Source organism: Podarcis vaucheri (assembly GCF_965113315.1).
Source record: "Podarcis vaucheri genome assembly, chromosome: 16".
NCBI lineage: Eukaryota > Metazoa > Chordata > Lepidosauria > Squamata > Lacertidae > Podarcis > Podarcis vaucheri.
The window spans coordinates 4,560,384-4,584,210 of record NC_138754.1 but is presented as its reverse complement, the minus strand read 5'-3'; the positions used below and the strand labels follow the sequence as shown (position 1 = coordinate 4,584,210).

Here is a 23,827-nt window from a genome sequence, read left to right as displayed (position 1 = left end):
TGCTCGGTCCCTGCTCCTGCCCATCTAGCAGTTCGAAAGCACATCAAAGTGCAAGTAGATAAATAGGTACCGCTCCGGCGGGTAGGTAAACGGCATTTCCGTGCGCTGCTCTGGTTCGCCAGAAGCGGCTTAGTCCTGCTGGCCACATGACCTGAAAGCTGTATGCCGGCTTCCTTGGCCAATAAAGCGAGATGAGCGCCGCAACCCCAGAGTCGGCCACGACTGGACCTAATGGTCAGGGGTCCCTTTATCTTAACCAGGCTGGGATAGCAGGCTTGTTGGTTTTTGAATGTTGTTGTTTTTTTTCTTTTCAATTTCGTTGGGACAATGACAGTAAAGATTCTCGTATCGTATGGGTGGGAGGCAACTATGAGGAAGCGGAATTGTACTATGCCCTTGCGACTCTGTTTAGCTCCCTTTCCCCCTGAGTGAAGCAAACCCCTCGTAGCCATGCCAGCGGGGTTAATGGTTAACTTCTTCTGCGGGGGTGTGATTCTGGCACCCTGCGTGGGTGTGTTTAGAAGTGGGTGGGGAAATCCCTCGTGCCACCCTGCCCAGCGGAGCCCTTGCAGGAAAAATTAGGCAGGACCAGGCTTGATGGAGAAGCCTTTGGAATGCCCCCCCGGGGGGGCATTGAATCAGCCTCTTTGGTTCCTCCTCTCTCCCATCCTCCCCCCCCCCCCACATGCTTCATTTATTCCTTCCCCCACAACTAGGTGACCATGCACGATGCCAGCCCAGGTCTGATTCAGCGGGGCGAGGCCTTCTCGATATGGTGGGTGATGTCAGCTTGCTTGAGGTTGCCTTCTACACTTCCTGTTTCCCGAGAGGTGATACTCTGGGTGACCCATAGGCATTTTGGCCTCCTTGGATCAGGGATCGTGCCCACGTTTGTTTGGGGTTTTTTTTAACGCAAAGAAAGAAAAACTACATTTTGATTCTGTTGTAAACAAAATCTGCCCTTTTCCCCTTTTGGCGTATCCAAAAGCCCGTATAGAGTCCTTACTTCTTTTTACTTCTGTGCTTAAACAGGTAAATCTACTCCTGAGTAAGCTTCCTTTAACAAGGAAACTGCAAAAGGGGGGGGCAATGTTTGCTAAAGGTACCCCCCCATCTCACTTTCCTATGTGTGGTCATTTTAATTCCTAAAATAGGCTTAATATTCCTATGCAAGTACAGAGGTACCTCGGGTTACAGACGCTTTAGGTTACAGACGCTTCAGGTTACAGACTCCGCTAACCCAGAAATAGTGCTTCAGGTTAAGAACTTTGCTTCAGGATGAGAACAGAAATTGTGCGGCGGCGGTATGGTGGCTGCAGCGGGAGGCCCCATTAGTAAAGTGGTCTTCAGGTTAAGAACAGTTTCAGGTTAAGAACGGACCTCCAGAACGAATTAAGTTCTTAACCCGAGGTGCCACTGTACAAAAAAATTGTTCAGTTGTTCACTTTTGTATTCCTTTTAAATCACTTCTTTTCTGGGAAAGGTTCCCGAAAGAAATTGGGTGGGCCCACGCTCCATCCCATACCCTGGAATCCCAACTCCCACATTTAAAGCACCCCAAACCATCTTGGGAACTGTAGTTTGTTTGCCATGCTGGCAGCTGAGAATTGGGCGCCAGCAATATCTGGGGGGCCACGAATGTTCCTCTTGAGGGCCATGGGGCTATCCTCCCTGGGCCTGACAAGGAAGGAAAAGAGCTGGTCACATGCAGATGTTTCAGTAGGGGGTTCCTGCCCAGAGGGGGCAACAAGGAATATTGGGCATAGGGGCCGAGAGTCTTCCAGTGTCCTGGAGTTTCGCAGGCAAATGTGATGGGGAGAATGCCAGCGATAAAGGCAGAAAGGTGATTGCTACCCACATTTGTTGAGTAGAACCTCTATGTCCTCCCGCAGTATACCAGATGACACAACCTGGAAGTAGGTTGTGCAGGCACCGGGTGTTAAATCATTGCAGTCTACAGATGTCGTCAGGGTGGAGCTGTGTTTGCACGGCAAATAACGCCTTACATTCCTTCCACGCAGGCCTGGAATTTGGAGGGAAGGACACTTCAGACTCTGAATTCCTCTGCCGTGGTTCGGAAACAGTTTTTGTGGCACAAGTTTGCAGTCTCCACCTGGAGACGGGGTCTCGTGTCCCGGAATGCTCTTGTGGCAGAAGAGCAGGCGGTCGAGTTTGGTTTGGTGTTTCTCCCCCATCGGTATCGCTGCCAAACTCTTTCACCTGGGAGTTTTCCCCCTGAGGCGGAAAGGGAATCTTGGAGACTCCCAAGCTGAGTTAATGAGCGAGAGAGAGAGCTGACGGAGGAGCAGGTTTCGCAACCGAGACAGAGAGTTCCGCGCCCAAGAAGGAAATAAGGGGTTGCAGGCGATCGCTCGAAAGGCAAGAAACTATGGAGGCCCAGTGTGCTTTGGGAAGGGAAGAAGACTTGATGATCATATTGTTACACATTCACAGTGGTACCTCGGTTTAAGAACAGCCCGGTTTACGAACTACAGTCATACCTTGGGTTACAGACCTTTCGGGTTGCACACTGCGCCGAACCCAGAAGTACTGGAATGGGTTCCGGGTTCTGGTGCTTGTGTATGTTCAGAAGCGCTAAATTGCACTTTGCGCATGCGCAGAAGCGCCAAATCGCAACCCGCGTGTGCACAGACATGGCGCTGTGGGTTGCGGACGCTGCGGGTTGTGAACGTGCTTCCCGCACGGATCACGTTCGCAACCCCGAGCGTCCACAGTATTTGGTTTACAAACTCTGCAAAACCGGAAGTGGTGTCCCAGTTTGTGAACTTTACCTTGCTCTAAGAACAGAAGCCGAATGGTGGAAGGGCACCGGTGGCGGGAGGCCTCATTAGGGAAAGTGCGCCTCAGCTAAAGAACGGTTTTGGTTCAAGAACGGACTTCTGGAATGGATTAAGCTTTTCCATTAGTCGCAGCTTAGGCTCCAGTACAGATCAAGCATGTCTCTGTGTCTCCTGCTTCCAGCTCGGCTGTCACTCACTAGAGACACTTCAGTGGAGAGCTATGATCATTGCCTTACAAATAAACTTGTCTGACTAGTTCAGCGATAGAATCCTCTGTTGATAAACCTCACTGTGGAGAGGACCCCAAGAATTGGGAGGAACTCAGGGCATCATCCAGACTCCCCCCTCCCAAAACCCCACCACCATCCCTATAACAATCTGTACATTTACTCAGAAATACGTCCTGTTGAGTTCAATGGGGCAGGCTTACTCCCAAGCGAGTGCTGCATAGGATTTTATCCTGAATTTCCAAATGGAAAAGTTTGGGAGCTAAAGGGAGTCTCAGTCTGTTGTTGTTTAGTTGTTTAGTCGTGTCCGCCTCTTGGTGACCCCCTGGACCAGAGCACGCCAGGCCCTCCTGTCTTCCTCTGCCTCCTGCAGTTTGGTCAGACTCATGTTCGTAGCTTGGAGAACACTGTCCCACCATCTCATCCTCTGTCGTCCCCTTCTCCTTGTGCCCTCCATCTTTCCCAACATCAGGGTCTTTTCCAGGGAGTCTTCTCTTCTCATGAGGTGGCCAAAGTCTTGGAGCCTCAGCTTCAGGATCTGTCCTTCCAGGGAGCACTCAGGGCTGATTTCCTTCAGAATGGAGAGGTTTGATCTTCTTGCAGTCCATGGGACTCTCCAGAGTCTCCTCCAGCACCAGAATTCAAAAGCATCCATTCTTCGGCAACAGTGGCGTAGCGTGGGGGGTGAGGGGGGGACGGCCGCACCGGGTGCAACATCTGGGGGTTAGGGGGCGCAAATCCACGGGTTAGGTTAGGGGGCGCAAATTACTTGCCTTGCCCCGGGTGCTGACAACCCACGCTACGCCACTGTTCGGCAATCAGCCTTCTTTATGGTCCAGCTTTATGGAGTCTCAGTCATGCTGCCTTAAAGCCCCAGAGGTAGCTGGATGGAGTGTGGGATCTTAGCAAGGATGGCGCATGTAGCAAATGAATTGTAGTGTCATGTCGGGGTTTGTGTGTGTGCGTGTGTGTGTCTGTGTCTGTGTGTTTGTTCCAAACTTATCACAGCTGACATGCATGCAGACAGCGCTTTATTTCATCTCCCCGACATAACCTTACCTGTTAATTGCTGTGTTTCTATGCGATCTTCCACGTGGCGTGAAAAAAATCCCCTACTGGAAATCTAGCAGAAAGCCCTAGCGCTCATTTCTGTGTTGATCGTTTCCAGACAAGATCTCTTTGCGAACCTGGAATATTGCAGGGGTTTGTGTGGTATGTTTCCTGCAGTTTTTTTCCATGGTTCCCCCCTGCTGTTCACATGATAAAATTTCGGGCGAATTGCGGCGGAAGAGAAGTGGGCCTGTGCAGAAAGGGTGGGAGAGCGACGGCATAGTTAGACTGTGGAACTCCCTTCCACAGTAGGCAACGATGGCCGTCCTCTTGGATGGTTTTGAAGGTCGATTGGGCGAATTCACAGACGAGAGCAGCTAATGATGGCTGCTTCTCTGTCTGGAGACAGCTGGAGGCACCGATGCTTCTGAAAACCTGTGGCTGGAATGCGCAGGAGGGGAGAGCACTCTTGTGTTAGAATCCTGATTGTGGGTTTCCCAAAAGAGGCATCTGGTTTGGCCAATGTGAGTATATACACAAAGCATCAAATGTGGTGACAGCAATAATAATGCAACAAAACACCACCACCACAAACTGGCTTATAAGTATAAAACCAAAATTTACTAGAATAATAACTAGAATAGACTTGTAACCATTCAAGCAACAAACATACTAAGGTGCCATGTGCAAAACAAAGCCTGGAGATACTGTAAACATGGAGTGGATAAATGTACAACTGTATCTTAACAAGTTACATGTGCAATAAACGTTATACAGACTGGATAAATGAACCGTTTTATCTGCTGGGAGGGTGTTCCACAGGGCAGGTGCCACCACCAAGAAGGCCCTCTGCCTGGTTCCCTGTAACTTGGCTTCTTGGAATAAGGGAACCGCCAGAAGGCCCTCGGAGCTGGACCTCAGTGTCTGGGCTGAACGATGGGATGGAGACACACCTTCAAGTATATTGAGAAGGTGCCCTGGTATTCTGTTTCAAATCCCCTGCAAACTAGAATAATAACTAGAATAGAGATAGACTTGTAACCATTCAAGCAACAAACATACTAAGGTGCCATGTGCAAGACAAAGCGTGGAGATACTGTAAACATGGAGTGGATAAATGTACAACTGTGTCTTAACAAGTTACATGTGCAAGAAATGTTATAAATGTTCTGCCCGGACACTGAGGTCCAGCTCCGAGGGCCTTCTGGCGGTTCCCTCGCTGCGAGAAGCCAAGTTACAGGGAACCAGGCAGAGGGCCTTCTCGGTGGTGGCGCCTGCCCTGTGGAACGCCCTCCCACCAGATGTCAAAGAGAAAAATAACTACCTGACATTTAGAAGACATCTGAAGGCAGCCCTGTTTAGGGAAGCTTTTAATGTTTAATAGGTTCTTGTATTTTAGTGTTTTGTTGGAAGCCGCCCAGAGTGGCTGGGGGGACCTAGCCAGATGGGCGGGGTATAAATAAATTATTATTATTATTATTATTATTATTATTATTATTATTATTATTAATAATAATAATAATAATTTATTTATTATACAGAGTGGATAAATGAACCTTTCAACAAGTAGTCCACTTGCTTTGTGTTTCCAACTCAAGACCTATTGAAGAACATCTCATCCAGTTCAAGCTTTGAAAAACAGCTTTGAAAAACTTTTCCATATTCTCCATATTTCCATATTCTCCCCTTGCCATTGTGGCGGCATGGGGTTGCCGTTCTGTGATTGGACTTGCGCTACTTGTTGAACGGTTCATTTATCCAGTCTGTATAATGTTTATTGCACATGTACCTTGTTAAGACAGAGTTGTACATTTATCCACTCCATGTATCTCCAGGCTTTGTTTTGCACATGGCACCTTAGTTTGGTCAATGTGAGGACAGGATGCTGGACAAGATGGGCCTGATCCGGCAGGCCTGCGGGTGCGAAGGAAATTTAGCTCGAGAGAGGCCTACAGTTCCATAACCCTACAGATAAAGGTAAAGGGACCCCTGACCATTAAGTCCAGTCGTGGCCGACTCTGGGGTTGCGGCGCTCATCTCGCTTTATTGGCCGAGGGAACCGGCGTACAGCTTCCGGGTCATGTGGCCAGCAGGACTAAGCCGCTTCTGGCGAACCAGAGCAGCGCACGGAAATGCCGTTTACCTTCCCGCTGGAGTGGTACCTATTTATCTACTTGCATTTTGACGTGCTTTTGAACTGCTAGGTGGGCAGGAGCAGGGACCGAGCAGCGGGAGCTCACCCCGTCGCGGGGATTCGAACCGCCGACCTTCTGATCAGCAAGTCCTAGGCTCTGTGGTTTAACCCACAACGTCACCCACGTCCCAACCCTACAGATACTGCGGGGCAAAAGGACAGAAGCTGTGGCAGAATCCCCAGGCAAACAAATGGAATTAAAGCTCATGTCAGAAGGCAGCCTTGGGTTTGTGGCAATGGCGGCTGCCAGGCAGCGTGGGCACCACAACCACCGCGCGGCAAGCAAGTCTCTGGGCTGCCCCAAGTGCCACAGAAAAGGAGGCCCCTGCTAGCGCCAGCCTTGCCAAGGCCTTTGTCCCCTTCTCAAGCACCGCCGGGACTACGCCGTCGCCCACGGCAACCACGCCTGGACCCGGCAGCTCCGGTCCTGTTTTGTGATTGAAAAGGCACCCATCCTGCGCCCTTTAGTGGCGGCGATGACGGGAGATGTCAGCCCTCGTCTTCCTTCGGCTGTAGACTGTTTTGAGCACAGCGGTTATTAAAAGGGAAAAGGGAAAAAACAGGTTTGAAACCAGATGTGGCACAATCCTGAGAACACGGCAAAAAGGGAGGGGGGAAGGGAGGGGAGATCATTCTCCGAAGAGCCGCAAGTCAGAGGTGCACTCGGCACATGCTCGGGTGAACCCTCTCCATTTATGCTGGATGCTGGTTCTGGAAGAATGAAGCCAGGGTGCATCCACACAGCCTGCACCCTGGGAACGTTAGCACTGGAAATTGTGGCGCTGCGAGGGGAAAACTATAGTTCCCAGGATCCTCTGTAGGAAGCCATGCGCTTTAAATGTACGGAGTTGAATGTATCCGCAGAACGATGGCAGGATCCCTAGAGAGGGCCAAATTGCGGAGGTCTTCTTTTTTTTGCCGTTAATTCTGCAGCTCCAGCGATATCCTTGTGGTAGACATTGTTGCAGGTTATGGAAATGGGGGCAGGGGGTGCATTGCAAATTTAAATGGGGACTTTTCCCCCCCTTTTTTTTTAAAAAAGAGGAAACTTAAACTTCTTAGGTTTAAGTTTAGGGCATCCCTGAGAGAAGTTTGCATGATGAAGCCCGGCCCTCGTGGTCAAATTCCGGTCAAATTCCACTCGCTGTGTGACTAAGGCCAAGCGGTGGAATTCGAACTCGGTTCTGGAGTTTATTATGCCTGCTCCCCCTCCATCTCTCCTTCTTTTGGGGGGGGGTTGTTGTTGATGATAATAATTGCACCCCCTTTTTCTTCTACAGCTGCCTCACTTCATTTTGGGGTGTGGCCGTGGGAGAATTGCCCCCCTTTTTGAGTCCTGCATGGGGCTGTATTTTTCTCCCTCTTGCTTCCAGACTGCCCATCCTTTCTCCACTCTGAGATGGCGACTGTGCCCCTTGCTTTTCTCTTCCCCTCGATCCTGGCACGTCGCCTGGCAACCGTCATTGTCTCAGCCAGCTTGGGAGGAAAGAAGCCTTAGCAACGGGCCTTTTCTAAAGTTTGCAAAAATTTGCACACACACACTCACAGAAAAAGACCACCCAAGTTTGGTGGTGCAAAAGAAATTTGTAGTCCCTGATTTTATTTTATTTTTTGGTGGGGGCAAGGGCTAGCCAATGCAGTTTTGAAGACATTAGTAGGACCTGATTGCCTAGTATATTTAAAACAAAAACAAAAACCTTTCGAAGAGTGTAAGAAGAAGGCGAAATGTCCAAGCTCCCTTCACCTCAAAGTTTAGTTCCGTTTATTTCTCCTAGAGGTCAGTTGATGGGCCTCAACAAAGTCCATTTCTCTGCTGCCTGTTTATTAATTTATGCAAAAGGTTTTTAAAAGTGGGTTTTCTGTGCTCCTGTTCCTGTTATGTTTATGTTAGCCCTTTATTCAGAAAAACAAACAAACAAGAGAAAGTGCTCCCTGATCTGTTCCAATAAAGGCCAAAAAATAATAATGAAGTTAAAAAGCAAAGTTGGTAGCCTGTGATTAAATTACAAATCTATAATTTCTATTTTAAAATGCAATTATATAAAAACTATCTCATACCCAAACGAACCAGGAAATTTGCGTGTAATGATATTCCAGTGTCAACAAGTTGAAAAAACATATGAGACAAGTATCTTCTGAAACATATCAAAACCAGACACACTTCGACTATGAAGTCTTCAGATAAATGTGGGAGCACATTGACTTGAGTACAGAGCCATGGAAATGTTTGCAATCCACTTCAATGAAAAATTCTCTTACCAACTGAAAAATATAGACCTTTTCGTCTTCCTAAATGCATCAATTGGCCAGACCCCCCCCCCAAAATATATTTTTCTCCAAACAATGAATATTTTTGTACAGACAAGTTGATCCCCTTAGAACCATGAGGACTAGAATCTTTCAATTATTTTTTAAGGGAGTATCCACATCTCAGTGGTAGAGCCCACTGGTTGGACACAGAAGTTCCCTGGTTCAGCATCTCCAGGCTGGGACGGACTCCATCTCCAAAACCCTGAAAAGCTGATGTCAGTCAATGTAGTCAGGACCAAGCTAGATGGATCAGTAGTCTGACATGATAAAAAGCATCTTCCTGTTTTCTTTTTTTTTTAAATAACTTTTATTCAAAATTAAAACAAAACATATGATCCAGAAACATATCATCCTTATTTCTCCCCCCCCATTTCCCCTCCCTCCCCTACAGAACCCACCCACCCCCACCCCCTGACTTCCCTCAGGTCCAGTCTTTGATTTCTCTAAAAATGCTGTTTTCTGCATGTTACACAGTTGTATAAATCCTCAAACTATTTAGCTGATTATTATCAATAAAAAGTTTGTGAATGTTTATTCAAAACCAGCCAAGGAGTCCAGTTCGCTTTGTTGCGTCTTCAAATACTTTGTAAAGGCTTCCCATTCATGTTTAAAGTCAGAGTTATCATTGTCCTGTAGCTTGTATGTCAGTTTTGCCAGTTCTGCATAGTCCATCAATTTTTCTTGCCATGATTCTTTAGTTGGGGTTTCTTCAGTCTTCCATCCTTGTGCTATTAAAACTCTCGCGGCCGTTGTCTGATAGATGAAGATGTTTTTCAGCTTTTTTGGCAGATCTTTCCCTACAATCCCTAACGAAAATGCTTCAGGTTTTTTAACAAATGTTAAATGGAACATTTTCTTCAATTCATTGTATATCATTTCCCAATTTTTTTTAATTACAATAAAATCCCACCACATATGATAAAATGTCATAGAATCATAGAATCATAGAATCATAGAATCATAGAATCCTAGAGTTAGAAGAGACCACAAGGGCCATCGAGTCCAACCCCCTGCCAAGCAGGAAACACCATCAGAGCACTCCTGACATATGGTTGTCAAGCCTCTGCTTAAAGACCTCCAAAGTAGGAGACTCCACCACACTCCTTGGCAGCAAATTCCACTGTCGAACAGCTCTTACTGTCAGGAAGTTCTTCCTAATGTTTAGGTGGAATCTTCTTTCTTGTAGTTTGGATCCATTGCTCCGTGTCCGCTTCTCTGGAGCAGCAGAAAACAACCTTTCTCCCTCCTCCATGTGACATCCTTTTATATATTTGAACATGGCTATCATATCACCCCTTAACCTCCTCTTCTCCAGGCTAAACATGCCCAGCTCCCTTAGCCGTTCCTCATAAGGCATCGTTTCCAGGCCTTGGACCATTTTGGTTGCCCTCCTCTGGACACGTTCCAGTTTGTCAGTGTCCTTCTTGAACTGTGGTGCCCAGAACTGGACACAGTACTCCAGGTGAGGTCTGACCAGAGCAGAATACAGTGGCACTATTACTTCCCTTGATCTAGATGCTATACTCCTATTGATGCAGCCCAGAATTGCATTGGCTTTTTTAGCTGTCCCCTCCTTTTCCTCATCTTCCTGTCTTCCTATTCTTTCAGCCCTTTAGTTACAGTGATGAGGACTAGAACAGGGGTCAGTAACCTAAGGCCCATGGGCCGGAAGTGGCCTGCAAAGGTCGTTTGACCAGCCCACGAGCTGCCGCTGAACTGAGTTGCCTGCTTGCGCTTTGCGCTAAAATAGCGCAGCGCAGTGTGGGGACTTGCTTCCGCAGTGTTGGAAATCACATCTGCGCATGCGCTGACGCTGAAAATCGTGTCTGCGCATACACAGATGCCAAAAATCGCGGGCAGGGCCGCGATCTGGCCCACGAAAGGATCTCCGCGGAACCGATCCGGCCCAGGAAAGATAAACCTTGCTGACCGCTGGACTAAAAACTTACTTACAATACTGAGCTAGATGAACCAGCAATCTGGCTCGGTTTAAGGTGGATTCCTCTGTTTTTGTTATGTACTGAATTTTTGAGGCTGGACATTTGTGGTTTATTTTCACTGGCTGTTAAACAACTTGATTATTCTCACACTATGTTGTATTTACTTGTTTTCCGCCTCAGGAATATTTGTCCCCTTTCAAGACAGCGTAAAAATATTTTCACTGCTACTAATAATAATGTTTTAGATAACATTAAATTACAACAGCATCCTTTGGAATTCTTTCCCTCTGTGTTCTTTTTGGCACCAGCAAGATTTCTTAAAGATCTTTCTTGATTTGCACCTTTGCTGGTATTGTTTTTAAGGTGTCCTGATCGCTAGTGCGCTTGCCGTCCTGGACTCCTTTTGGGGGAAAGGATGCCTGGATATAATTCAGTAAACACAGGTGTTAATAATACTCTCCTTCCCCAGGTCAGCAAAGAGCGGTATCACTGGCAGACCCAGAATGTCAAGCAGACTGGAGTGGACGACATGGTCCTGCTGTCCAAGATCAATGAGGATGCCATCGTTGAGAACCTCAAGAAGCGGTTCATGGACGACTATATATTTGTATCCCTTTACACGTGTTGGGTTTTTTTGTGGGGAGGGCTCTAGTCAGCCTTGAGTAAAGGCTCTTACCAGTTTCTTTGGGGGGAAGAATTGAGGTGAGGACCCTCTTTTTCCTTTTAAATGTACCGTATTTTTCGCCCCATAGGACGCATCAAGTTTTTTGGGGGGGAAATAAAGAAAAAAAAATTATCCCCCCCCAGGCACCTTGAGATCAGGTCCAGGGACAGCGGGGAGACTTGCTGCGTCTCCCTGCTGTCCCCGGAGCTTGTGGGGCAGGCAGCGGGGAGAAGCGCTCTTCTCCCCGCCGCCCACCTTGAGATCAGGTCCGGGGACAGCATGGAGACACGCTGCGTCTCCCCGCTGTCCCCGGAGCTTGTGGGGCTGGCGGCGGGGTCTCCTCGCCGTCAGCCTCCAAACCACTTCGGGAGACAGCGGGATGGCGGCGTTCCGCCTCCCTCTGTCCCCCGACCTTGAGGGGCTGGCGCTGGGGCTCTCCTGAAGCCCGGAGACCGAGAGGGGTCGGTGCGCACCAACCCCTCTCGCTCTCCAGGCTTCAGAGAAAGCCTGCATTCGCCCCATAGGACGCACACACATTTCCCCTTCATTTTTGGAGGGGAAAAATTGTGTCCTATAGGGCGAAAAATACGGTAATCAGCAAGTCCAGGGCAGTTATGACAGGATTCTGGCATAAATGCCTTCAGAAATTTGCCGATACCTGCTTATTTGTGTCCAGAACGGAAATTGATCCAGAGAATGCGATGGGCGTTTGCTGCAGTTAACAGATTGTGGTTGAATCCTGACAAGACAGAAGTACTGTTTTTGGGAGACGGGGCGGGCAGGTGTGGAGGACTCCCTGGTCCTGAGTGGGGTAACTGTGCCCCTGAAGGACCAGGTGCACAGCCTGGGAGTCGTTTTGGACTCACAGCTGTCCATGGAGGTGCAGGTCAAGTCTGCATCCAGGGCAGCTGTCTACCAGCTCCATCTGGTACGCAGGATGCGACCCTCCCTGCCCGCAGAATGTCTTTCCAGAGAGACACATGCTCTGGTTATCTCCCGCTCTTGGACTACTGCAATGTGCTCTACGTGGGGCTACCTTTGAAGGTGACTCGGAAATAACTAATCCAGAATGCGGCTGCCAGATTTGGTGACTGGAAGTGGCTGCCGGGACCACATAACACCGGTCCTGAAAGACCTACATGGCTCCCAGCACATTTCCGAGCACAATTCAAAGTGTTGGTGCTGACCTTGAAAGCCCTAAACGGCCTCGGCCCTGTATACCTGAAAGAGCATCTTCACTCCCGTCGTTCTGCCCGGACACTGAGGTCCAGCTCTGAGGGCCTTCTGGCGGTTCCCTCATTGCGAGAAGCCAAGTTACAGGGAACCAGGCACAGGGGCTTCTCAGTAGTGGCGCCCGCCCTGTGGAACGCCCTCCTGTCAGATGTCAAGGAAATAAACATCTGACTTTTAAATGGCATCTGAAGGCAGCCCTGTACAGGGAGGTTTTTAATGCTTGAGGTTTTAATATTTTGTTGGAAGCCGCCCAGATTGGCTGGGGAAACCCAGTCAGATGGGCGGCATATATATAATATAATTATTATTGTTGTTGTTATTATTTATGGCATTAAATACTGCCCTATACCCGGAGGTATATTATTCCATCTGCAAATGATATTTCATCGGTCTGGTTTCCGGCCCTCCCGCCATTTGCATTGCAATGAACGAGTAGAATAATGCAATGGCAGCATAATTAGTTCTGTAGATTATGTCATTTCACCACAGCGAGTCAAATAATGGAGAAGGTCCGGATTGTCCTTTGGCCTGATCCAGCGTCAAGGCTCTGGCTGTTTCAGCTAGGAGGGATCCTGCTGGATTTGACTGCTCACTGAATTGCTTGTCCATCCTTGTCTTGTTCCTTGACCCTTGACTTTCAAAACATAAAAAGACCTACATTGGTCCTGTCCTGATTTCCGTGAACCCCTTCAAACAACTGCCCTACTTCACCGACCGCGAGATCGACATGTACCAGGGGGCGGTAAGTGACTAGGTTTGCCTTCCTTTTGTTTATGTAGCTGCCGTGGTGGAGAGTGCCCCTGGGCATGTGCAGAGTCCCGCTCTCCCTTCTAGTGACACTGGCTTCCCCAGCTTCCCTCAAAGCAACTATTGAGATCTGTCATTTGTAGGAATTCCATTTTTTCTGAGCCTTGCGCTGACAATTAAATGGGAAGCATACATTGGCTCCCAGTACATTTTTGAGCACAATTCAAAGTGTTGGTGCTGACCTTAAAAGCCCTAAACAGCCTCAGTCCAGTAGACCTGAAGGAGCGTCTCCACCCCCATGGTTCAGCCCAGACACTGAGGTCCAGCGCCGAGGGCCTTCTGGCGATTCCCTCCCTGCGAGAAGCCAAGTTACAGGGAACCAGGCAGAGGGCCTTCTCGGTGGTGGCACCCGCCCTGTGGAATGCCCTCCCACCAGACGTCAAAGAGAACAACAACTACCAAGCTTTTAGAAGACATCTGAAGGCAGCCATGTTCAGGGAAATTTTTAATGTGTGACATTTTAATGTATTTTTAATCTTTGTTGGAAACCGCCACGACCCATCTCAGAGTCTTGGCTAACCCAGGAAAGCTCTTTTGAATACCAAAGCAACAAAAAGATATTCTGTGTCCCGCGCCAGGCAGCCAGGTGGTCAGCTTCACCTGTTGTATTCCTGCCTGCTGTGCTGCTCCTACCTTCCAGAACGGGAAGGCGAGGAAGGTGGGAGCTGGCCTGAAACTCTGCTGGAGCCTGGGAATGGCTTCCTCTTCTCCAGTGACGCTGCGAAAGCGGTGAGTCAAAGGAGGGAGCGTGGCCACACTCACAGAGTTGTGCAACTGGAACCTCGGCGCCCAGTCAGAAGTGCCATTGATTTGCCTTGCCCATCTGACCCACATGGAGGTCTGCTTTGCTCTGGCACTGCCATCTAGTGGCCAGTGGGCAGACCATCCCCTTTAACAGCCAGCTGTAGGGAGGGAGATTGATGGATGGGTAGTAAAGGTAAAGGGACCCCTGACAATTAGGTCCAGTCGTGACCGATTCTGGGGTTGCTGTGCTCATCTCGCTTTACTGGCCGAGGGAGCCGGCGTACAGCTTCTGGGTCATGTGGCCAGCATGACTAAGCCGCTTCTGGAGAACCAGAGCAGCGCACGGAAACGCCGTTTACCTTCCTGCCGGAGCGGTACCTATCTATCTACTTGCACTTTGATGTGCTTTCGAACTGCTAGGTTGGCAGGAGCAGGGACCGAGCAACGGGAGCTCACCCCGTCGCAGGGATTTGAACCGCCAACCTTCTGATCAGCAAGTCCTAGGCTCTGTGGTTTAATCCACAGCGCCACCCGCATGGATGGATGGATAGATATTAAAAATGTTTCACAGAATCATGGAATTGTAGGAAGGGACCCCTTAGGATAGCAATCCTTACCTAAGGAGCCATGTGGCTGCTTTTCAAAAAGCTCTGTTTTGTTTTGTTTTGCTTTTCTTTTCTTTTTCAGGTCAGGTTTTAATTTGCTCTTGCTGTTTTTCTGCCTTACTCTGTTCCGCTATAACTATTTGTCAGGCTCAAGTTGTATTCATATTTCATGCATGAATTAGTTTTTTTAATTTGCACATTTGCATACGCACCCAAAAACGCTTTGGCGGCAGAGCAATTAACAAATATTTTAAACGGACCGCCACTAATCGGCAGAGCTGTGCAAATAACTTATTATTATTTGGTGGGATCCGGCCAAGTTCTGCTAGAGAAGACGCAATGAAATGCAGGGACCTAAGTTTGTTCTGTTGATTTTTGCGCTCTCCAAAAAAGCATGTATAAATGAATGAATGATTGGTGATGTTGAAATTCCTCTAAATCAGGCATAGGCAAACTCGGCCCTCCAGATGTTTTGGGACTACAACTCCCATCATCCATAGCTCACAGGACCAGTGGTCAGGGATGATGGGAATTGTAGTCTCAAAACATCTGGAGGGCCGAGTTTGCCTATGCCTGCTCTGAATGGGTATGTACATTTGCAAGATGTGGGTCTCTTGCTGTGTGGGATTAAATGAGGAGGGGGGGAGCCACCTTGAGATATAAAAGCAATAAATAAATAAATTCTCCAGGTAGTCATTTTCATGCCTGTGCCATTGCCATGATGGGGGATTCCCACCCACTCACCCAAGGCCCTTTGTGACCTAGATCTTAAAATACCTTGGAAAGTAAAGGTTTTCTGGAAAATAGGATAATCAAAGGTCTTATGTGGATCATTTCTTCCTCACAGGCGCAGTATGAAAACCCTCCCCATATTTATGCTCTGGCTGATAACATGTACCGGAACATGTTGATCGATGGGGAGAATCAGTGCGTCATTATTAGGTAATGTTACAGGGACAGAAAGGGCGGCGTTGATACGGAGAAAGGTTGCGTTGTTTGGGGGCTTTTAGATTAGGAAAAAAGGCGACATAAGCAGTGGGGGAGATACATGATATCTGTAAAATCCTGCACAGTATAGAGAACTGGGTAGGGAAATTTGGGGGGACGGGTTGGTAAAGATTTTTTATTTCATTTTAGAAATTAAATATATAAAAACAAAGAGATGACAGACTGGCAGAAATTGAAAGATTAAAAAAACAAAAACAAAATAGGCACATATAATCTTTGCTGTTGCAGAGAGGTTAAAATGACAAAATCCAAGTCACGAAAGCAAAAAGCGAGACTAAATGTTGTCTACAGATGAAGAATATTAGCATTATCTGACTATCTGATGATGGTTTGAAAATGATAGTTCTCTTGCATATGTAAGAAAGGAATGCCAAATCATATAAAACGTGCCTGCAGGTTCTAGTCCTTGTCAAAATCTTTATTTCTCCACAATAGCTATATTCCAGTGTGATTGGTACCAAGTGTCTGGTGTGTGATTTTAGTACCTCTCTTTGCAGCTAAACCCTTCTTTGTTCTTTGATATCTTCCTCTCTTTGTGTTGCAGTGGGGAGAGTGGCGCCGGCAAGACTGTAGCAGCCAAATACATCATGGGCTACATCTCCAAGGTGTCTGGTGGAGGCCCCAAAGTGCAGGTATTAAACCACATTGGCTAAATTTCCCCACCCTTGTTTCCAAACAGTGGTGCTTAACATGAGCCAAGTTGTATGATGCAGCAGCAAAAAAAGCTAATGCTATTCTGGACTGTATCAACAGAAGTCTAGTGTCCAGATCAAGGGAAGTCATAGTCCCGCTCTATTCTGCCTTGGTCAGAGCACACCTGGAATCCTGTGTCCAGTTCTGGGCGCCACAATTTAAGAAGGATGTTGACAAGCTGGAACATGTGCAGAGAAGGGCAACCAAGACGGTTAAGGATCTGGGAACCAAGCCTTATGAGAAATGGTTGAGGGAGCTGGGTATGTTTGTCCTGGGGGTAAAGGAGACTGAGAGGAGATGTGATAGCCGTCTTCAAATATCTGAAGGGCCGTGTCACGTGGAAGATTGAGCAAGCGAGTTTCCTGCTGCTGTTCCTGCAGAGCGTAGGGCCCAAACCACTGGATTTAAGTGACAACAGAAAAAGAATCAGATTAAACCTTGGGAAGGACTTTCAGAGGGTAAGGGGACAGATTCCCTCGGAAGGTGGTGGACTCTCCTATATTGGAGATCTTTAAGCAAAGGTTGGGTGGCCATCTGTCATGGATTGTCACGGTCTGGTCTACAGGCGATTGAAGTCCTGGCTGAGGACGTCAGGATTGGGGGCAAGATGATGGGGTGGGAGCAGGAACGAGAGTCCAGAAGCCAGGGGTCCGAGGGTCAGGAAGCAGGGAGGCACGAAGTCCAGGGTCCGAGGGTCAAGAAGCAGGGAGTCCCGAAGTCCAGGGTCCGAGGGTCGAGAAGCAGGGAGTCAAGAAGCCAAGGGTCAAGGAGCAAGGAGTCACGAAGTCCAGGGTCCAAGGGTCGAGAAGCAGGGAGTCAAGAAGCCGAGGTCCAAGGATCAGGAAGCAAGAAGCCAAACTCAGCAAGGCAGGAAATGAGTTGCTGTGGCCAAGAGCCAAAGGGAAATGTTGACCTTATATCCCTTCCCGGCTCTTGCCCCCAGGTGCTGTGAGTTACCAATCAGCCTCACCTGTGCGGCCACACCTTGCCTCTCCAGAACAAACTTAGGAAGGCCCCAGTCCTGCGAAGCCCTACTGGTCACAGGGCCCGGCTCCTGCATGCACTCCTGACATCGATGTTTTAGTTGAGATTCCTGCATTTCAGGGGGTTGGACTAGATGCCTCTTAGGGTCCCTTCCAAGTCTATGGTTCTGTGATGTTAATTGAGAGGGGCTCTTGCGTGCCTCAGGCAATTGTAAGCAGAGGAGCTGTACCAGATTTAACGTCACCCCCCCAACCCCATTTCCACCTCAGCACGTGAAGGAAATCATCCTGAAATCCAACCCTCTCCTGGAGGCATTCGGCAACGCCAAGACGGTTCGGAACAACAACTCGAGCCGATTTGTAAGTGTCTGCGAAGCCGAGGCGGGAGATCTGTTTGCGACATGTGGGCTCTCACTGGGAGGTTTGGCTTTCCTGGCCTCTGACACCGACTCCATGAAGCCTAGAAACTTAGCAGTGTCATTTCAAAAGCGGAAACGCAAAACACAAATGGGCATTCTGTGGAAGCTGAATTTTTAGGGCCCCAGTAAGATGAGAAGGAATTGTGGCTTACACACAGTGCTGTCTCATTTCTGTGACATATAAACACGAAGTATCAAATGTGGTGACAGTAATAGTAATGCAACAAAACACCACCACCACAAACTGGCTTATAAGTATAAAACCAAATTTCTAGAATAATAACTAGAATAGACTTGTAACCATTCAAGCAACAAACATACTAATGTGCCATGTGCAAAACAAAGCCTGGAGATACTGTTAACATGGAGTGGATAAATGTACAACTGTATCTTAACAAGTTACATGTGCAATAAACGTTATACAGACTGGATAAATGAACCGTTTTATCTGCTGGGAGGGTGTTCCACAGGGCAGGTGCCACCACCAAGAAGGCCCTCTGCCTGGTTCCCTGTAACTTGGCTTCTTGGAATGAGGGAACCGCCAGAAGGCCCTCGGAGCTGGACCTCAGTGTCTGGGCTGAACGATGGGATGGAGACACACCTTCAAGTAGATTGAGAAGGTGCCCTGGTATTCTGTTTCAAATCCCCTGCAAACTTCTAACTGGGGTTAAAATGAGTCGAATGAACCCATTTCAACATGGCAGGAGTCACAAACGTGGTGCCAGTGGCTGTTTCCTGGGAGCCACAAAGCTCCCTTTGCTCCCCACACAACACACACTCATTGCTCCCTTGGTTGAGAGGGGATGAGGCCAGATTCGTCTTGCGAAAATTTCACGGAATGGAAGGAGGAAGTGGGGGGGAAGGGGCACTCTGTCCCGCTTTCTCTCTCCCCTCTATGGTCTTTCCAAGGCGAATTCTTTGACCCAGATCTTTTGGAGTAGCAAAGGACAGGAGTGTGCCATCCCTCTGTGGGTGGGTGGGTGCTAAGTCGGGGGGCGGGTGGAAGAGAAGCAATTGGGTGGGTGGGTGCCCACAGCACACGCTGAAATACCCATCTGGGCTCAGTTTGAGGATGATGAGAAGCTTATTCAATATAATAGCTTTTTAAAAGAACCTCCATGTCCAAGAGCACTATACCCCTGAATGTCACAGACAGTAGTGATGAAGGAGAGCTTCTTAATTCCCTGTTGCCCATGAAACAAGATCGTGGGTGAGACAGACCTTCACTCAGATCCAGCCAGAGGTCTAAAAAATGGTTGGTGACCCCTCGGCAGGATTTATTTTGTTTGCCAGTGCAACAATGATTGGGGGTCGGGGGCAGTCAGGAAGCATAATACTAACGGCGTCCCCTTCCTGTTTGCCCCCCAGGGCAAGTATTTTGAGATCCAGTTCAGCCGGGGCGGGGAGCCCGATGGAGGAAAGATCTCCAACTTCCTGCTGGAGAAGTCTCGTGTCGTCAGCCAGAACCCAGGAGAAAGGAGCTTCCATATCTACTATCAGGTGATGGATCAGGCCCGAATTATCTTACGGGAAGAGGCCAGAGGGGTACATGTGTGTGTTTCGGTGTCCTTTGGAGCTAAAACTGGTATCCCCAAACATCAGGGGTGGCACTTGGTGGCCTCAATGTCATCCCCGAGCCACCCCCCTTGCCCGCTCTGCTTCGTGGCCTCAAGCGGTTTATCCTGGAAAACATAGCTGTCAACGTTTCCCTTTTTTAAGGGAAATTCCCATATTCTGAATAGGATTCTACGCAAGAAAATGGAAAAGTTATGCTGGAAAGGGGGGACAATGCCACGGTTCCACATTACAATGTCACTGGAGGTTTGCAGAGTTTTTTGAACTCTTTTTCAATTTTATTTTTATTTATACTTTTCAGATTTATACGTCTCACTGGTTTTGCCGTTGTTTTGACATTTCGAAACTTGACTTCCTTCCCCCTCTTTCTGCAGTTCCTTAAGTTTATTTTCAATGTCTTCTGCATATCCAAATTAACTTAATTTGTTCATTTATTCATCTACTTTAAATATATACTCTTATGAAACCGCAGGTTATTACAAGAATCCTGCCAGTGTTGTTATCGGTTTACAATTTATCTGTAAATATTCAATAAACCATCCCCATTCTTTTGTGAAAAGTTTGTTATCTTGATCTCTTATTCTTCTGGTAAGTTTCACCATTTCTGCATATTCCATAAGTTTTTGTATCCATTCTTCGTTTGCCAGGACTTCTTCCTCTTTCCATTTTTGGGCAAGTAACATTTTTGTCACTGTAGTAGCATACATGAATAAGCTTCTAGACAGTGGTTCTGTCCCTATAATTCCCAAGAGAAAAGCTTTTGTGGTTTTTTTTAGCGAACGTTATTTTAAGCATCCTTTTCATTTCATTATGTATCATTTTTTGAACTCTTAAGACATTTGTGCTGTTCTACGTTGGAAGGTCGTTATAACTGGTTTGCAGAGTTGAGAGGTTTCTTGAGCACTTAACACGTTTTGCATAGAAACAGTCTCATTTTGTTTATTAATTACCTCTTCCCTTTCCCTTCCCCTCTCACTGCAGCTGCTGGAAGGAGCCAGCACAGAGCAGCGGGAAAATTTGGGTATCACCACTCCAGATTATTACTACTACCTCAACCAGTCGGCAGCTTACAAAGTGGAAGACATCAACGACCACCAGGAGTTTCAGGAGACGTTGGTATGAAAGCAAGGCTTTTAAATCATCATCCTCATTTCATAAAATTTATAGACCTCTTGTTCGTAAAGTGGGGTGGGGGGGAGCCCTTCAAAGCAGAAAATATTATCCGTTAAAAACAACTATTTAAAACATTCGAAAGATTATTTAAAGCTGTTCCAAACCAGATTAAGAGACATGTCAACATGGGTCTGGAGAGAGTTGCCTGAACAAAATTGTTTCTAGCTGGTGCCGAAAAGAGTTCACTGAAGGCCTGATTTCAAGAGGCAAGGAGTTCCATAGTGTGGATGCTGGCACACTAAACAATCAATTTCTTGCAACATGGAATGAGTATCATGGCACCAGTTCTATACTTGCTGTGTTTGATGACCTGTGTGTTTTCTGAGGTCACTCAGCTAGAATCCAGGCGCTGAGCGCTCAAGAAACTGTGGTCAGTCTACTTAGAGGACAAGAATTTCAGGGGACCTAGACCCAGGGGCGGAGCAGGGTGGGGGCGGACCGCCCCAGGTGTCCTCTCTGAGGGGGGTGACATTCAGCGTGCTGCCCGCCCACGACTCCTGCCTACTGCGAGCCGTCGGTGGAGGGGGGGTTAGTTTTGCCACTTTTTGCCACTTCGTTTTGACAGCTGCGCGATCCTGGGCTGCTGAAGAAGTAATGCAGTACAGTGGTACCTCGGGTTAAGTACTTAATTTGTTCCGGAGGTCCGTTCTTAACCTGAAACTGTTCTTAACCTGAAGCACCACTTTAGCTAATGGGGCCTCCTGCTGCTGCTGCGCCGCCAGAGCACAATTTCTGTTCTCATCCTGAAGCAAAGTTCTTCTTACCCAAGGTAATATTTCTGGGTTAGCGGAGTCTGTAACCTGAAGCATATGTAACCCAAGGTACCACTGTAATATCCAAGGCAACACGATGACCAAATACAATGATACGATATCAATATACACTCTTTATATATAATATGAAAGATATGAAATCACATAAACAGAAAACGTAGGAATGTCTGAAGATCACAAAATATGCACTCTTAATGGATTCTCTTGGAAACATAAAACCAAATAAACATAAGTCTTATAAGACTCTGGAAGTCTTTGAAGACTATGCAAGTCTCTGAAAGAAGCAAAGGGTCAGAATCTTATCTTGTGAAAACAGGCTGTAAACCTTATTTTATGGCGTCCAACACTGCCGAAGTAGTTCGCAAACAGACGTTGTGAACAGTGATTCCGGATATACCCACTATTTCGTGGAATTCTTCTTCAGCACAGCAGAAGGATACAGAAATGCTTCATAAACTATAAAGGAGTATTAAAACAATGACCTGCATGTGTATGGTAGGTACAATAAACTCAAAATATTATGAACTATAAGCATAAACTATAATATCAAAATAACGTGAAATAAATCCAAAGGTACATACCCCATCTTTATGGTGAATGGAAAACTATAAATAACAATTGCTATGGAGCAGTGGTCAAAAAGTTATGTAGTCACGGCTTCTGATCATATGTGAGCAAAGAGATAAAAAGCTGAGCCCAGGTGCAGCTCATAGCAGGGAGATTGAGTTTAAAGGTACAGTGCAGTAACGGACAGAATATAAAGAATCAAATGGAACAACTGAGATCCAATTCAGAATTTGCAACACAGGCGTTAAATTGTTTGGAGAAGTAAGGCAGCTCAACAACTTCGGTCCATCCTTCCTCCTGGCAATGACAATGCGTAGATCACAGCCAGTCTTTTTATACTGTGAGTCGATCGTATAGTTCAGGGGTCTGCAACCTTTAAGACAAAAAGAGCCACTTGGACCCGTTTCCGAAGGGAAAAAAAACTGGGAGCCGCAAAACCGGGAAGGTGACGTCGGGACGGTGCGTGACTAATGCACGCACCGCCCCCATGCGACGTCACAGCCAGTACAGCGCCCGCCACAGTGGGGAGTGTCGGGGCGCACAATGCGCCTCCTCCCCTCGCTAGTATCCGCCCTGGAGCCGCGGCAAAGGTGTAAAAGAGCCACATGCGGCTCCGGAGCCGCGGGTTGCAGACTCCTGGTATAGTTCAAGCTCTGGTTTTCCCAGTAGTGATGTATGGAAGTGAGAGCTGGACCATAAAGAAGGCTGATCACCAAAGAATTGATGCTTTTGAATTCTGGTGCTGGAGGAGACTCTGGAGAGTCCCATGGACTGCAAGAAGATCCAACCTCTCCATTCTTCAGGAAATCAGCCCTGAGTGCTCACTGGAAGGACAGATCCTGAAGCTGAGGCTCCAAGACTTTGGCCACCTCATGAGAAGAGAAGACTCCCTGGAAAAGACCCTGATGTTGGGAAAGATGGAGGGCACAAGGAGAAGGGGACGACAGAGGACAAGATGGTGGGACAGTGTTCTTGAAGCTACCAGCATGAGTTTGACCAAACTGCGGGAGGCAGTGGAAGACAGGAGTGCCTGGCGTGCTCTGGTCCAGGGGGTCACGAAGAGTCGGACACGACTAAACAACAACAAGAACAAAGATCGCAGTCTCTTGGGAGTCCAACTAGATTTCAATGTGGGGGGGGGGTGACAAGAAATTTTCTGTACAGGGTACCACCTGAACTTGCTACGCCACTGTCTAGACCACCCCCCCAACCAGCATGTCTTCCGGGGGTTACCCACTTTCTGGGTTGAAAGACGTCTTCCTCACTCTCTCTTAATAACTGAGCCCAAAGGAGTTACCTGGTGGAGTTACCGGAACGTTGAGAAATTCAGGACCTCTTCCATTCACTGAGTCAGTTGCACTCTTCCAGCCTAACCAACCTTGTGCGATTGTTGTGAAGATAAAATGGGAGAAGAACTGCATGTAGTCAGGGCCGGATTGAGGTTTGATGAGGCCCTCAGCTACTGAAGGCAATGGGGCCCTTTATATGTCCAGCTGTTCTTTGTCAGCAACAAATTGTGGCTTTTTTGTGTTGAATATATGCTATATGGTAATTTATGGACCTCATAGGTATCTCAAGCCATTTGCATGTGTTGCCCTGCAACCAGTCCATGCAGAATGTAGGCACCCTAGATATTGTTGTTGTTGTTTAGTTGTTTAGTCATATCTGACTCTTCGTCTATATATAGAAAGGAGCAAACCAGTGATATTTTAGGGAGCAAGCAGGGCCCATGACTTACATCACAGGAGCCTACACAACACAAAACACTGTTGCTGTGTGTAGGTTTTATTTTATTTGTTTTTTATCTTTCATTTTGGAAATGTACATCCAGGGGTTTTTGCCCCTTTAAATTTTTGGCGGCCCCCCAAGAGAGCAGGGCATTAACCTATAGCTTGTTTAGCTCATACATAAATCTGGCACTGCTTCCACTGAGCTCCTTGAAGGAAATGCAGAGCGCAATTTTTCAAAGCACAAGCCAGTAAAATTAATGAAAATACAACCAAGAGAATATTTTGCATGTGAAAAAGTTGCATGTGTATCCCGTGAAGGAAAGGGAATTGG

The 23,827-nt window shown here is 47.5% G+C and overlaps 1 protein-coding gene across 2 annotated transcripts in view; it reads left to right on the top strand.

Annotated features, from left to right (window-relative positions):
- LOC309520391 (unconventional myosin-Ie-like) overlaps nt 1-23,827 on the top strand; it is a 53,167-nt gene that overhangs the window by 4,335 nt on the left and 25,005 nt on the right. Inside the window, exons 1-8 of one of the 2 annotated variants that reach the window (XM_082202090.1) lie at nt 6,686-6,835; nt 10,992-11,129; nt 13,072-13,161; nt 15,423-15,517; nt 16,128-16,215; nt 17,530-17,619; nt 19,047-19,178; nt 20,235-20,369. In XM_082202090.1, the coding sequence (XP_082058216.1) occupies nt 11,052-11,129; nt 13,072-13,161; nt 15,423-15,517; nt 16,128-16,215; nt 17,530-17,619; nt 19,047-19,178; nt 20,235-20,369 (708 nt within the window). In that variant the 5' untranslated portion in view covers nt 6,686-6,835; nt 10,992-11,051. Of the gene's footprint in view, nt 1-6,685; nt 6,836-10,991; nt 11,130-13,071; nt 13,162-15,422; nt 15,518-16,127; nt 16,216-17,529; nt 17,620-19,046; nt 19,179-20,234; nt 20,370-23,827 lie in introns of those variants that run through there. The other variant, XM_082202089.1, reaches the window with a different exon arrangement.